The sequence below is a fragment of the Fundulus heteroclitus genome, chromosome 8, assembly GCF_011125445.2.
Source record: "Fundulus heteroclitus isolate FHET01 chromosome 8, MU-UCD_Fhet_4.1, whole genome shotgun sequence".
Lineage (NCBI taxonomy): Eukaryota > Metazoa > Chordata > Actinopteri > Cyprinodontiformes > Fundulidae > Fundulus > Fundulus heteroclitus.
Window position 1 is genome coordinate 21,761,043 of NC_046368.1, and position 15,887 is coordinate 21,776,929.

At 38.5% G+C, this 15,887-nt stretch overlaps 2 protein-coding genes across 2 annotated transcripts in view; both read left to right on the forward strand.

Moving 5' to 3' along the window:
* col27a1a (collagen, type XXVII, alpha 1a) overlaps positions 1–3,880 on the forward strand; it is a 90,156-nt gene extending 86,276 nt beyond the window's left edge. The window contains exon 61 of the mRNA XM_012867999.3: positions 103–3,880. Within this exon, the coding sequence (XP_012723453.2) occupies positions 103–249 (147 nt within the window). The 3' untranslated portion in view covers positions 250–3,880. The remainder of the gene's footprint in view (positions 1–102) is intronic.
* A 2,380-nt stretch (positions 3,881–6,260) lies between these two features.
* Positions 6,261–15,887, forward strand: part of cdk5rap2 (CDK5 regulatory subunit associated protein 2) — a 51,879-nt gene continuing 42,252 nt past the window's right edge. The window contains exons 1-2 of the mRNA XM_036140360.1: positions 6,261–6,461; positions 11,414–11,469. Of these exons, the coding sequence (XP_035996253.1) occupies positions 6,406–6,461; positions 11,414–11,469 (112 nt within the window). The 5' untranslated portion in view covers positions 6,261–6,405. The remainder of the gene's footprint in view (positions 6,462–11,413; positions 11,470–15,887) is intronic.

Here is a 15,887-nt window from a genome sequence, read left to right on the forward strand (position 1 = left end):
GTAGGATTAAGATGTTGAAATCTTGTGTGAAGTGCTTTCGACCTCACGCTTTCAACTCTGCTGACTTAAGTGTAATTTTTTTTTTTTTTTGGTCGTTTTCAGATGAAAGATGGGCGTTGGCACCAGACCCATTTTGTCTTCCATTCCATGGATCCCACCCTGCTCCCTGTGATTGACATCTTCAACCTTCCAGAAACAAGCTCTGCTTCTCATTACCACCTGGAGATAGGTCCGGTGTGCTTTCTTTAAGGGCCACATGTAAGGTCTTCTGAGAACAAAGGGATGGACAACCTCCCCTTGCAAATCACCTTCATGCAGACACGGAGACCAGAACGGTCAAGTAATCGTGGCCGAACGCCGTCCCAGTGAGAAAAACTCACTGCTTCCCCCGCCCATAACAGATATTGCTTCTCAACCAAACTCCCACTGGACTGCAAACAGAGAAAAAAAAGGGAGGAAGCAGAGAGAGCAAGGCGAGGGAATTACAGGAGCAGGGGAGTTCTTGCACTAATGGCTTCTAAGAACAGCAAAAGCGTCCTCAAGCTCTTTCAGAAGAACCCCCACGTGCTAAAAGAAAAAAAAAGACCATGCAATGTCTCCAGGACATTTTGAAGTGAAAGGAGGCCAAGTTCAACAGTAAATGTTCAAAGTAACTTATTTTCACAACTTTATTCAGTCTGTATACTTTGTGTAATATTCAGATTTTGTCATAACACCTAAGGTAATTGGTATTGTGTAAATATAGATATATATATGCTCTATTATTGATTTTATACATGTATATCTTTTGTAAATTAATAATCTGTAAGTGCAATAGATAAAAGTTAAAAAATATATATATTTGAAACATAGGAGTTTAAAACCGGATGGCTAAGTATACTGTGCAAAAAGGCACATAACCTTTTGTTTTCACCGTCTGACATCAAATTAGACTAAACGTTTCCTGTTTTAGCTGAGTTAGGATTACCAAAATGACTTGAACTTGCTACATGTCAGAATAAGAAGAGATGTTTTAGAATTGTTTTATTCACTTTACTTTGTTCAAATTCAGAAATTTACATTATAATATTCGTCTGTCTTTAAGAAATTTGGGAAAGCCTAGAGTATATGATTTTCCAAGCTTCTGGTGTAATTCACCAACATTTGAGTTAAATGGAGGCGTGGCTGTTGATGTATTTCTAGGTAACATCATAAATTCCCTGCTTCCTTGTGTGGAACAATGGTAAAATCAAACAAAATCAGCCAAGACGTCATGAAGAAAATTGTGGACTTTCACATGTCGGGTTTATCCTTCGGTGCCATTTTTAGATCCCTGAATCTGGCACGTACATCTGTTCAAACGATTATATGCACGTATAAACACCATGGAAATGTCCACCCAAACTGTTCAAGAAGGAAGCGGGTTTTGTGTTTTAGGAATAAAGGCGTTTTGGTGCTAAATGTATTCACGGCGGTGGTCAGAGGGTCTGCCCCAGGGCAACTGTGGCTACAAATATAGCTCACCACCGTCAGGGTGTGAATGGGTGAATGACTGACTGTAGTGTAAAGCGCGTTGGGGTCGTCAGACAAGTACCAGCCATTTACCATTTTACCATTTATCACCAATGACCCCTGTGCTGGCATGGACTGAAAGGCCCATCTGCCAGGAAGAGGTCATCATGTCAGAAGGCAACATAAAAAGCTTGATTATAGTTTGCAAATACACTGAGGGGTAAAGACCTTAACTTTTGGAGGAAACAATGTTTTGCTGCATGAGGGTCTCTCCCACTTTACAAAATAGATTGTATCAAGTGAATGAATTAATTAATTTATTTCGGACATGTGCTATAGCTCAGTACCAAAACACACAGTTACAGCAGCGTGGAAAGAACATTTTGTGAAAATATTCAAGCAACATTTAAAAACATTAGCCAGGAAGTCAAAGGTCGCCTGCGGTCTTCTAAATGGACAATGACAACGTTTTGGGGTGGCCATCGTAAAAGCCCTGATCTCAGTCCCAAACACAGTTTGCAGGCAGATCTGAAAATATGTGTGTAAGCACGGCAGCCAACAAATCCTCAGTTTCACCAGTTCTGTTAGGTGAAAGGGGGGGTCAAGATACCGGCAAAGATTGTGGAAGGATATCCAAAATGTTTTTATCTAAGTAATACAGTTGAAAATGCAGATTTACCAAATACAAACAAATGCATGTAAACCTTAGAATTGAAAAAAAAAAATACATACACACACACAAAAAGTAACATTTTCTGTCATCATTCTGACATTCAGCATGTGCAGCTAATTTTGGTAATCCTATCTGACCTAAAACAGGAAACATTCAGTGTGATTCAATGAAGACAACAGGGTGTTGTGTCTTTTTATACAATGTATGTAAATATCTGGATTAAGCTGAATATGGAAGGATCTTGTTTTTATGTCGTAATATGGGTGCCATTTTACTTGCCTTCGGTGCTCATATTTTCACGGTCTTTCACGGAGGGGGATTTATCCAGAGGCGGAGGTCATATTTCTATATACTCTGAGATTTGAATTTTCTACTCGCTGTAAGAAAAACAGTGGCCACAAGCCAAAGCCATCTTCATGACGTAAGTTTGACACGGATGCCACTGATGATGGGAGGAGCGTAGGTGCCAGACTGAGGAAGAAGACGACAAGTATGGAGGTCAAGTTCTCAGTAGTGTTTTAATAAACCTTCTCTAACTGTGGAGTATAGCTTTTGGCTTTTGTTTCATTCAGAAATGAAAACAGAATACATAGGCGCCAACAACGAAACATTTAGAATGGAAACGACTACAGATAGAGGTAATTCTTAGAGGAGATCTGAGCCACAGAAGAATGGAGAGCGGGTACGGGAATCAAAACAAAACCTCCACCTTTTATCCCTGTAATGCACGGTGCTAAGAACATGTCCTAAGGTGCTAATGTTAGTGCTGTTATACACCACTTTGCTGAATTATTCAAACGCTTATGGTGCATGCAGGCTTTGCTTAATAAAGTTCATATGCAATTCTGCCATTCCGTTCCACTAAAACCCCAACCCATATATCGTGACATGATTTCCAAATTATATTTAATTTCCACTCTGCAGATAAAGAAAAGCTGAATTTGAGAATGCTTAAACACAATAAACATTTTAAAGTTTTCAGGGTGTACATCCAGCATAAATCGCAGGGTTTAAAGCATTTCCAGAAGTACTTATTTTCATGTACAAAGCCCCGCTGAGCTGTATGTAATATTTTTTTTTTAGCATCTAGTAGATAGTTTTTAAGAGTGAAAAAAATTAATAATAATGTAGCTGGAAACAAGTGTGTATAATTTTGTAAACCTTGCTGTATACAGTGGATCCCCTCTTGCTAATTTAATGTTATTTAATGTTGTTATTGTGGTTGCAGACTGCACAAATTTCTGTCAGTTGAAGCAAAACTACTCTTATTGACAATGTTATATATCCGTGCTCCCAACTGGTCTTGGAGTTTATAGATTTTTGTTATGTGTAAATTTGGGGCTCCAGAGAACAAATTTATGACAATATTATTGCTTTTATTTTTCTAAATTTTCATTTGTTTTTTTTTTTTATTTCTTTTATGATAATCAACCATGTACTGTACAAGAACTGTGCTCTCCTATACCTAATATGTGAAAACAAATGGTTTCTACTTTTTGTAAATCTTTCCTTAAAATGAGCTAAGAATACCTCATCATTTTACATGAGCAAAGATTTTCTGTTGCATTTGCGATTAAAACTTGTTTGAAAAATATCAGCCAATTGCAGCAAGTCATCAAACTTGGAACAAGATCATATCTGGTGCATTCATCTTTTATCTGTCCGCTCTTTAGTATTTGTTCAGTGTCTGTTTGTTCAATAAATACGTTAAATTTGTGTATGGATTATTTTTATTTATTTTTTTACCTAAAAAAAAAAAGTCCAGATAAAGACCATGATAATCTGAAATGGGGAGAGCAGGGAATCAGAAAGTTTGAACATATTTAAAGGAAGATTAGAGATGCAGCTCTTAAAATGGATAATACTCTAGAAGTAGAATTAAGCTTTTATGCAAACTGCATGATTTTACAACAATATCTTTCCAAGAGTGTGTTTAGCTGTAATTATGTTTTTTTTTTTGTTTAGACTCGCACTGCTTTTAAAACATTGTAGTTTTTAGTAAAGAAAAGAAAAATATCAAAAGGTGGAAAATATCCTAATTTGATCGTTAGTTTGCAGTACATCCTTTCTGACGTGTGATGTTAGTTTTTCTCCTAATCTGTAATATACAAAACAATGTTGTTTCCAAGTTGTTGTTCTTTTTTCTGGTTTCAGTGAAAACTCTATTCCTAAACAGATATATTTTATTCAAAGACAGTAAAGCAAGAATACTGTGCCTTCCAAAAGTATTCATACCCCTTAAACCAACAAACACAGACTTCAGTGTATTTTATTGCCGTCTCATGTGACAAACCCCCATGAAGTAGTGCCTAATCGGGAAATTGAAGGTAAAGAATAAATGGCTTCTGCATCTTTCTACAATTAAATATCTAAAAAAAAGTCTGGTGTCCATTTGAAGTCAGCCCCCTGTATCCTGGTGCTGCTAAAATAATTAGAATAAAGAGATAGTTAATAGAGTCTACCTGTATGTAACTGAATCCCATTATAAATACATTTGTTCAGTGGAGGCCTCAGAGGTTTGTTAGAGATGATTAGGGAGCTAACAGCATCACAGACAAAGATCACACAAAACAGGTCAGGGATAATGCTGAAAACAAAACCTAAGAGTTGAACTTTAAGATAACATCCCAAGGTTTGAACATCTCACAAAGGACTGTACGGTCCATCTAAATGACACCAAACACCCTAAGCTGAGCAGCATTATGCTGTGAAGATGCTTTGCCTCAAGTTGGAGTGGATGGAAACATGCATAAAGGTAAATGCAGATACATATTCTGGTAGAAACCCTGCACAAATGTGTTACAATGGAGTGGTTTAGGTCACTGTGCTTTCAAGTTCTGGAATCGGTCTATAAAGGTCCAGACCTAAATCCAATAGAGCATCTGTGGTAAGACTTCAAAAATCAAGTTCTCAGACGATTTCCATACAATCGTTTACAGTTAATGTGGCAATTTGCATGGGTGCATTGTATAAAATCACAAGAAAACACATTGAAATGCTTGTTAAAATAAAACAGGGAAATTTTCCAGATATGAATACTTTTGAAAGGAACTGTACCATATAAAATAGCAGCCGTGTACAGGATCCTTTCCCATAAACAATTGTTTTATTTCATTTTCCACTTTCTGAGTCACCATCTTATGTCTAATTACGCATGCGTAAAAGTGACACCTGTTTCATGTGCTGCGAAGAGGGGTGGCAAAGCATCAGCAATACCATACAAAACAAGAACCTAAAAAAAGGCGCCTTTGTTTAGGCTGGAGTGGATATTTTTCCCCACATGGTGTCGCTGATGATATTTGGATCTTTTTCACTTGTCGCTGGGCCAGCTGTTTACACCGAGAAGGTTATTTGCTTGACCTATACCCACTATTCCCCTTACAAAACTGCTCTAAGAGGATCATAAAACGTCCAGATTACATATTCGCGTAAACTGTCTTCACTAAATAGTATAATTAACATTTGTGTGGAGTGAGTGTTAATTACGATGTAACACACCCAAAGTTATTTTGGAGGAATACTTCAATGTCAACACGTACATAACTTAGCACGGTGCAGTTAGCTATAAACATAAGTTAAGGGAAAACAGATACAAGCCAATGTATTAGGCTTTTATACCAATCAGCTCACAAACATGCATTTCTGTTTATTTTGTGTGTTGGGTCAAGACAAAACGGATCCATTAGCACTGCTTTTCTTTTTTAAGATATGTTTTCTGCTTTCATTTTTATCAGCGACAGTGACGTACCCATGTGGGTGGATTTCGACTGGAACAAATAATTTAAAAATGACAGCAACGATATTTTGAGTCTCACGGCCCTCCCTTGTGTGTTTGCTTTGACCAATCGCCTTTTTGCCTCCTTGCTGCCTTCCTGGCTGCTGGGTTTTTTATAATGTCAGTATTGCAGAAAACGTCGCGCATATAGGCGTAAGTAGGTATAAACATGTTGAGGACAATATATTAGTTATGTCGTCACTTGTGTTGCTGCAGCTGTACGTCACGATGTTAACCCTCCTCGAAGCCTCCAAACACGGCTTCTTTTCATCAGTTTAAAAAAAAAAGTCCAACAGCACTCAAACGCACCACGAGTTTTCAACGTGCACAATGGTGACGTTTCCCATATCATAATGGCGGTAGCCTGAACTATTTTGAAATCTTATCCGCTTTATGAAGTTTACGCCGCGTCTAGATGGCAAAGTGACATGTTTCGCGGGTAAAAACGTCAAACAAGTGGGCCGCGATGATGGACTCTGTCGTCGGGGACGACGTGACGCTCCCTGTGGATATCAACGGAAGGTAAAAACGAAAACAAGGGGAGCTAGCGGGCTGCTAGCTAGCTAGCATGTCAGACCGTTGTGTGCTGTCGCTAAAGCCGCAACCTAACGTATTATTTACTACCATGTAGTTGGCGTTCATTATAAACTATCAGCTTGCATGTTCGGGGTTATTGAATTAAAACGCCTTTTGTATACTTCTATTTGCAAATTGCATCTTTTTAGACGTTTTATTAAATATTGTTCTATTTTACGTCTTATGTGAAATTTCCACGTCTCACCATTGGAGAAGCTTTTTTAAGTTATGTTATGTTCGAGGTCCGCTTAAGGCTAGCTAAACATAGCTAGTTGGTTGGTAATTTATGTCAAGCGGTGTGGCTTCAATGTTAATATATAGGGAACAACGTTGTCCCATTACCTGCCATTGTGTCTGCAGATAACTTATTTATAATGTATTTCTAGCTAGTTGCACTGTAAGTAACGCCGGGGGTAAAAAAAAAAAAAAAAAACAGTTACATATAGCTTATAAGTGCTTGATAAAGTTGGCTGTGGATATAAACAGTGTCTGAATAAAACGAGGTGTCACATCCGTCTGATTGGATGATGCTGCGAAGTGACTGTGATGGCAGGGCGGCTTCTCAGCTGTCCTTCAGGGTGCATGAAAGCGGAAATTATGAGGCAACGTGCTCCGTTTGTGGCGGCGACGTCTCCCTCTTTGCTGCAAGAAGACGGGTCGTTATCATGCTGCGGTTATCCGCGGTTTGTGCTTTTCCCCACGCGTGCTCTCCGTGACCGGAGATCGTGATCGTGGCAGGTAAAAAGCATGCTTTATTATAGCGCTCTTGCTGAGCGGAGCGGGCTGAAATGGCTAGTTCGTAGTGTTTTCCTGTTCCTAGTTGCAGGTTTTCCTTCGTGTCGCTGGTTGTTTTTTTTTTTTTTTTAATGACAGCCCGGCTGTCTTGTGTGGACGAGCGGTCATCCAGGTGGGAAGCGTGGCTTAGTAATTTAAGAGGTTAGCGGATCCGTGTGGTGTGAGTTACTTATTGGCTAACTCTGAAACCTGATTCCCTTTGCTCGTTGGGTTTTGCTTAAAAATATGAACTTTATGGCAAATGATTGTATAGATCTTGATGTCTTTTTAAGAAAAAAAAAATTAAATCGTTCCAAAGAGATGTTTGTTTAGCTGCTTTTTCATGTTTGACATCTCCAGCTGAACAAAGTGAGAAAAAGAGGAAGTCTCTGTTGACAGAATATTGCATTGTTTCCACTGGAGAGGTTACAGCGTATGCAGCTGCAAAAAAAAAAAAAAGAAAAGAAACCCAGAGTAATCACCTGGTCCTCCTTTTTTTTTTTACGCTTTAGTTTCAGTAAAGGCTGCTATTCTTGTGTTGAATATGTTTGACATTTGTGTTGTGTATTTTCTTTCTCTTTCGGCTGCTCTTATTGTAGAGCGTTGACTCTGCGTTTACACAGGAAGAGGCTGCTTGGCATGTGAAACCTCAGTGATGCAACGATTGTCAGCACTGAGTTAACGGTGTTCAGTGTTTTTTTTTTTTTTTTGTTTGTTTGTTTTTTTGAGGAATATTGTTATTAGAACCTCTACTTTTCACACTGCATCAAATATAACTTGAAATTGACAGATTATTTGTTGTGTAATTCGTGCCGAAACTCTTGCACGAGTCCAACTTGCTGTATAATATGTTGGTTAACATTCATAGTGTTTGCTATGGGTCAAAGCAGAAAGCAGAATGCAGAAGACAGAGAAGAGATTATCATCACAAACACAGACTGAAGGAATAAAAAGGTATAAATTAGGAGATCTACAAAGCCTTGGAGATACACTCTTTGGCCCTGAACCTTCAAAAAAAAATTTCATGTTTCAGCCACAAACATTTAGTTGTTGTGATTTTATGTGATTTATTTTGGACTGTTATAGTTTAAAAATCTGAAAAGTGTGGCATGTATATGTATTCCGCCCCTTTGAGTCAATATAGTGCAGTGTTGAGCACCTACGCTGTTCCTTGTTATCCCGGAGCATGATGCTGACACCACCAGGTTTCATTGTGGGGACGTTGTGTTCGGGGGGGAATGTGTGCAGTGTTAGCTTATCTCTAAAAATAGCCCTTTTCTAGTAGGCCAAAAGGTTTAACATTGGTTTCATATGACCAGAGCACCATGTTTGCTCGGCCCCTAAATGTCCTGTGCTTACATGTAAACGGGGATTTCTCTCGGCTTTGTTTTAGCAATGGCTCTCTTTTTGCTGCTGTTAAGTACATTCCAGATTTGTGATGTACATGACGCATAGTCCCTCTCTCACACCTGAGCTGTGGATCTCGACAGCTCCTCCAGATTTACCTTGGGTGTCTTGGCTGCTTCTCTGGTTAATGTTGTCTAACCTGGCCTGTTAGTTTAGAGTTTCCATTTTCGGATGATGGATTGAACTTATGTTTTGGGAAATGTTCAGGCTTGACCTGTCTGGTGTGGACCTATTTATGCAAGGTGCTATAACCCGTGCAATAATCCTGAGCAATAATCCTGTATAAAGTGTATAATAACATATGTGCAATAACCTATTTATACATAGGAGTGTATAGAATTGTATATAGCTTTATAACTGTATCTAACTTATTCTACTTACCTACTTTGGCACCTTCTTCTGACTTTTGACTATTGAGCCGATGGGACAAGTGAATTTCTCCATTGTGAGATCAATAAAGCTCATCTTATCTTATCTTACCTGGGTTTAATGATACTGTGCCATAAGTATTCACTCACCCATTCAAGTAACTAAAGTCAGCGGTTCCAATCACCTCCGGGAAACTTCATGTGGCCTTCAGGTTAGCTCAAGAACAGTGCGCAGAGAGCTTCATGGGATGGGTTTCCGTGGCGGGGGAGCATCTATTAAAAGCCATACATCAAAAAGTGGAATGCTAAGATCGGATGCAGTGGTGTGAAGCACGCCGCCACTGGACTCTAAATTGATGTAGATGTGTTCTCTGGGGTGACAAATCACGCCTCTCCATCTGGCGATCTGATGGACAAGTCTGGGTTTGGTGGCCGCCAGGAGGATGGTACTTGTCAGACTGTGTTGTGCCAAGTGGAAAGTTTGGTGGTGAAGGGATCGCCGAATCCATGGTCCATTTGACGTTGATGAGAGAGTTTGGTGTAGGTGACCTTGACTTGTCTGTACAGAGTCCTGACCTCAACCCGACACAACCCCTTTGGGATGAGTTGGAGCAGGGACTGAGAGCCAGGCCTTCTCGTCCAGCATCAGCGTATGACCTCAGGAATGCGCTTCTGGAAGAACGGTCAAAAATGAACACAAACACGCTCCAGAACCTTTTGGACAGCCCACCCAGAAGAGTTGAAGCTGTTATAAGCTGTAAAGTGCGGACCAACGTTATCTTGAACCCTGGGATGTCACCAAGTCCGTGTGCGCATGAAGGCAGGCGAGCGAATACTTTCAGCAGTATAGTAAATAAATGCTTTTGTCTCTGAAGTTTTATATAAATGCTTTTTTGTGTTGTTGGGGCATTTATTCAAAAATAAGCTAAAGTACATGTAAAGCTAAGGGCAGGTTAGGGGAAGTTTTTCAGGGCTTTGTATAATAGACATAAAGGTCAGAGCCCAGGGTGCGGAACATGCAACTGGAACAACTTTTGTTATTCCAGTTGCATGTTCAGCATGTTCAGCACAGCAGGCCTTTTGTTGTTATATGAAGCTCATTTCCCTCGCCTTTGGAAATAATTCTTTAGCAGTCAGCCTAGGCCTGGACAATAATTCAATAAAAATATATATCGATCGATGGACGTATATCGACGATAGAAAAAAAGTTTTCCTTCCTTTTGTATTCTAGTCACGTAGATTAATTTTACATTAATTACATCCTCCCAACCAATCACAACGCAGATCCAGGAACGCTCCGTCACTAAGCTCTGCCCCCTTCAAAGAGTTCAGAGAGCACGCTTTCGTTTTTTTTTTTTAAAAACTTGCAGTTTTAGTAAAACGTTGGTTGAATAAAGGATTTGAATTTGGTGTTTGTGTGTTCATCTAAAATTAAGACGCCAAACAGCATAAAATGGTCAGGGCTGCACTTAAAATATATGTTTTGAATTTGTTGATAATTATCGATCAGTATCAATATGAATTTATGGATATGCTTATTTTTTCCTATATCGTCCAGCCCTAAGTCAGCCATAATAGTTGTTCAAGCGATAGATCCTGGCGTACACATTTGTGTGGTTTGTCCATTTCTGTTTTCTGAAGTGACATTGTGATCCATATGTGTGATGCTTTGTGCTTTGTTCTGGGTTAGAAACGTCACTGTCCCCTCCACTGAGCGACGCTTGGCTGATTTCGGGGGCCACAGTGCTCTGCTTGTCTTGCAAATGAAAGCTCCTTCGAAACCTCTGGGTTAACTGTTTTGGTCTCCCCCTGCGGGTGTGGACACAAGAGCCCGGCTGCCACTGGCACATGATGTCACTTTACACACCAGCTCTTGTTTCTGTGTCTTCGAAAGGGTCCAACACATTGTATGCAAAATCCCTAAATTAATATTCATAAACAGAGTTTGCTCTGAACAATTTAATAAACAGCTTGGTTCGGCCATTTAGTCATAGCTGTCAAAGTGGCATGAGTCCAGTTCTTTGGACCCTACAAATGGAGAAACATAGCAACACACACAGATACACAGTAAGGGGTCTATGCCAGAGTGAATGTAAATGAAGCGGAGTCATTCTTAAGCTATTTATGGAGCGTCCTTAGGGCTCACTGGAGCTAGCCAGTATGAGTAATACAAGAACAACATGCAGTTGTGTTTTTTACATACCGTAGTATTTAGTGTATACATAAAGCAGAGCTTAATCTAATAATTTTTTTTGATCAAACTTCACAAAGAGATAACATTAATACTCCATTTTATGTTTGCTTCACAACTAAATGATGCGCGATTAACACATGGATGTTTGTTCCCAGCTGCCGACTGCCAGACTCCATAAATGCAGGAGAATATTCTTCAGACAGCATGACAGGTAATGTAAAGCTTTCTTTTGTTCTCCTTCTCTTTGTTTTCTTACCTGGGTGTGCAATTCTCATGTGTATTAATTAATTCTGCTGCAAAATTGCCGTGCCCTCCCATAATTTTATCCCCCAAAGGCTTATCGAGGTACTAACAGGCTAATCGTTATCAGTCAACGCCTTTCATAATATATTATCATCCTCTTGTTCTATGCCAATATTTAACATACTACTATGTGCAAGTGAATTAAAAATATAGCTTGTTATCTGTTACTGTCAAGTTATTCTCAGTATGTAAAGACACTGAAAAATCGTGCCTTTTCTGTTATTTAAGAGAACCATCTGCCAGAGAAATAGGCGATCAGCTTTTTATATTTATGTGAAGATTTTGATGTGCTTGAGTCAACTCCACGTTAGATTTATTTTGGTTGCAAATGTTAAACCTGTATTTAAACACATTTTAAAGGATATTTTAAGGCTTATATCCAAGAGGGAAAAAAAAATATTATTCACAATGTGAGAACATTTTAACTTCGTTTTATTAGGGAAAACTAATGAGTAGGGGACAAGTCAGCATTAGGAAAAAAATATTATTTAAATTGGTCACTTCAATGTTTGGCAAAACGCTACACAAGATAACACTAATGTAACCCTAATACTAATATACTAAAATAACACTATAGTGTTAAATCCTTTATAGAAGTATGTACCTTTGATGCAGTCGCCCAATTGTTTTATGTTATAATTCCTTATCTTTAATTTGCGCCTGTGTGCTTCCATTTGCTGCTAATTTGCTGATGATGCAAACACGTTTTACTACTGAAGGATGAATGGAGGATCTTTCTATACTAGGATAAATTTAGTTTCAGAACAAACATATAAACATGTAAAACATATTACATTGTAAACAAGGATCAAGTTCATGCAAATGTATTCAGCAGCAGCCCTGTACATTTTCTGTCTTTCTTGTAATTTTGAGTGTTTTCTTTAGTGAGCAACTACAGCAGCAGGGTAGGGAAGGTTGCTGGAGGTTCCTATTTTTTTTTCTGCTCCAATTGTCAACTTCAGTCTGGCTTCCCCGTTCTGTAATGTTTGCCAGTGTTATTGTTAGCCACATTAGTCTCCAGTGTCTTGATCACTCAACAGAGAAGTAACGGATTTGTTTTGCTGCTAATATTTAACCAAATAGTGTTAGCTTAGGTCATCTGGGAGGTTTACAACTTTTATTATTGCAGATACAGGAGCTTTACTGACCTTTTAAGTTGCTCTTAAACATCAGTGTCGTAGCGTTATTTTGAAGCGTTAGCGCAGCTAGCATGTAGCATCCTTCGACGCTTAACTTTTTTGTGTCCGTCTGTCTCATATAGGAAGTACCTCCAAACAACACTTCTTTGTTTGCTTTGTCAGCTGAAGAGGGTCAAATGTATATTTTTCCTGTTCAGTCTTTCTCGTCATGTTAGCAGAGTTTAAAACTTCCACCAGCAGCTCATTGTTTTGGTCCGGTGAACGGCTGAAGGGACGGGAGGGGCTGAGTGTTTGTATCACTGCAGTGCTGCTGCTGGAAGATGTGCAACAATTTAGGAAAATGTCAATGGGTCACTTTATATTGATTTTAATGCCAATGAGGATCTTTTAAAATAATTGTATAGTATTGATTATATTAAGACGTCTAACCCTAGTAAGTTTCCAGATTGCTTGGAAGGGAGGCTGTTAGGTGTTTTTCTCTTGATTTGAATTTCCATTTTTAGCAGGTCTCTACGCAACAGATGTTTTAAAGTATCTTACAGGGTTTGTGCAAAATACTCTTTTTGCACAGAAGAGGAAAAGCATCTGCGACTGTTTAGAGGCGTGCTGTCTTCTGAGATAAGAAAGCGATAAATATTGAATAAGCCCGCGTTCTCTCGATTACGGCTGAGATTCAGCAAAGCAGCCAGGTGAACAAGAGGGCGCAACACATCATACCCACGCGCACGCTTAGAGGATACGGCCCAAATCACTTTCACATGAACGGACTAATAGAGGCAACTGCGGTAAATGGAGGAAAACTAATTTTACATGCCAGAAAAGAAAATAATTAATATTTGGTTTCAAAACTTGCAGCATTCACCTTTACTTCATTGGGTTGACTTTGGTGTAAATAATTAACCGCATCTGAGTCCTTAGTATCGGTGAGTTATCTGTTGTCTCCCCAATAACTACTTTCTGTAGCTATAATCTCTCAATCCTTAACATTGGAAAGAGATTTTCTGCTGTTTTATTGCTGAAAAATAAAAATAATCATATTCTCTTTTTGAACATGATAACCTGTCCCATTAATATATTTATGTTTCTTACTTAAGGAGACCTTTTAGCTATTCTGTAAGTTTCAAAACCTGCTTTGGCTCCTTCACTTGTTCCTTGTTATCATCCAGTGACTTGTTGCCACAAAAGGTTCTCATGTCACATGATTGCCTCATGTAAGTCTGTTTTTGGTGGTTGTGGTTGAAATATTGTGCTGCGTGAATATTCCTTGGTAGTTAGTCTGCGTAACATGTACTTTTCCATTTAGACAAATGTCTGTAAAAGCAATAGCAGTGTTTGTTTGTCAAGAGTCATCTTAAGACAATTGAATCCAAAATGGTTTGGAGATGTAAGATGTACCGTTTGCTCCTATTTTAGTAATGAATATTAAAAATTGTGCTAGTTATAGCAAAAGCACAGATAAGACAACTACATTATAAATCTGTTTTTTTGTTAATAACTTCTTTTTTTTTTGTGTCTTAGTTTCTCTTAGTTTTTCTTTCTCTGATCTCCTCCTTTTACAGAATTTTATCGATGTCTACACAGAAAGTTAGATTTAATTAGAAGCTGCAACTGCTCTGATGTCCTGTAATAGCTTTTCTCAGCTTTGTAGGCAGCAATTATCTTTAACACTTGACAAAAGTGGTTCTGAGTGGTGCCAGGAGGTGGTTGAGTTAGAGAAGACGTCAACACATTGACCTGCTGTGAAGTTTTCTTGTAACAAAAGTCTTAGCTTCAATATGTCATGTGTCAAGAATGACTAAAAGTTCATTATATTTCACATGTGTGAGGCTGCCCAAAAGACGAGATACCAGGCGGTGTTGAAAAGCCTGGACTTTCCTTGTATCTTTTTCAATGTCTGAAAACCTAAATGGAAAATTATTATGGAAATGTTTGCATTTCCAGACATGCTAAACAGATGTGAAAAATGTTAGGTAAGCCTGAGAAAATTAATCACTTTCCACATTGATTTATATTTAAAGGGCATTCTTTGTCCTTGATTTTCCAGGGAGAACTTGCGTACATGTCGTAATTTGCTTATCATGCTGGTTTTAGTTACTGACAGAAAACTCACAGATATGTGCACAATCATTTCTATTAATTGGTGGATTACTTAATTCAAATATGATTAGTATGACATGTTATAGATTATATAGAATATATAGAACTGATCTAAGTATGTATCTCCCCAGGGAAAAAGCTGTGAAATAACCGTTGTACTGCTCTAAGAGACTGGCTTGTGTCATTCATTGTGAAATTCAAGTTACATCTCTTACGCGTTGAGAGTGTTAGAAATAAAAAATCTGAGCATGGGAAAATATAAAACCATAGACATGAGAATCTTTAGGAACCTGTTGAACATTTTAATTTCCATTTGAGGAATACACGTGTATTATTTATATCTGAACCAGGTTTTATTATGTTCCTTTCAGCGTGAAAATCTGCAAATTATAAGCTAAGTTATTCAGAACGACAGTAAATAAGGCCAGTGCTAAAATTATCAGGCCACTTCTGATCTTTGAAATACTTGATTTAAAATCTTAAAAAAAAATCTGTGATTTATGAAGGGAGTAACTTAAAGTTAGTGGACGATTTTTTCGGAAATGTAGGTAAGAAACGCTCAAGTTCCTTTTTGAATAATTGCGAATACGTAAGACCATCCTACCTGCTCTTCCGCTCCTCAGGGGAATCCCGTGGAAGAGTCTCCCAAATCCACTCTGGTCTTATTTCTTCCGTCTGAGGCCTTCCTCTTCTTCTGATAAACTTCTAAGTCAGTGTGCTTCTTGCGACTCTCAGCCATTTTCATAGTATACAGTGAGAGCAGCGGAGCTACAATGGACGGCTAGCCCAGAAGCTAACTGATATGTAAACATTAGAACTGTGCATGCGCAGCCAGCAAGAGGAAACTAGCAAGGAATGTGCACGCACATTGGTGTTAGCACGTTACAATGATTGGCATGTGGGACAACAAATAGATAAGATGACCCCCCCTCCCCCCAGAACTCCAAGCTGAAAGAAGATTGTCCACTATACCTTTTTAAAGCAGCTTTGCACAATTTTAATGATTAATTTTTTTTTCTCATACATGCCCTTATGATTACCCAACATATAAAATCATTTACTAACTTCAATATTTTTTTAACTTTCTTAC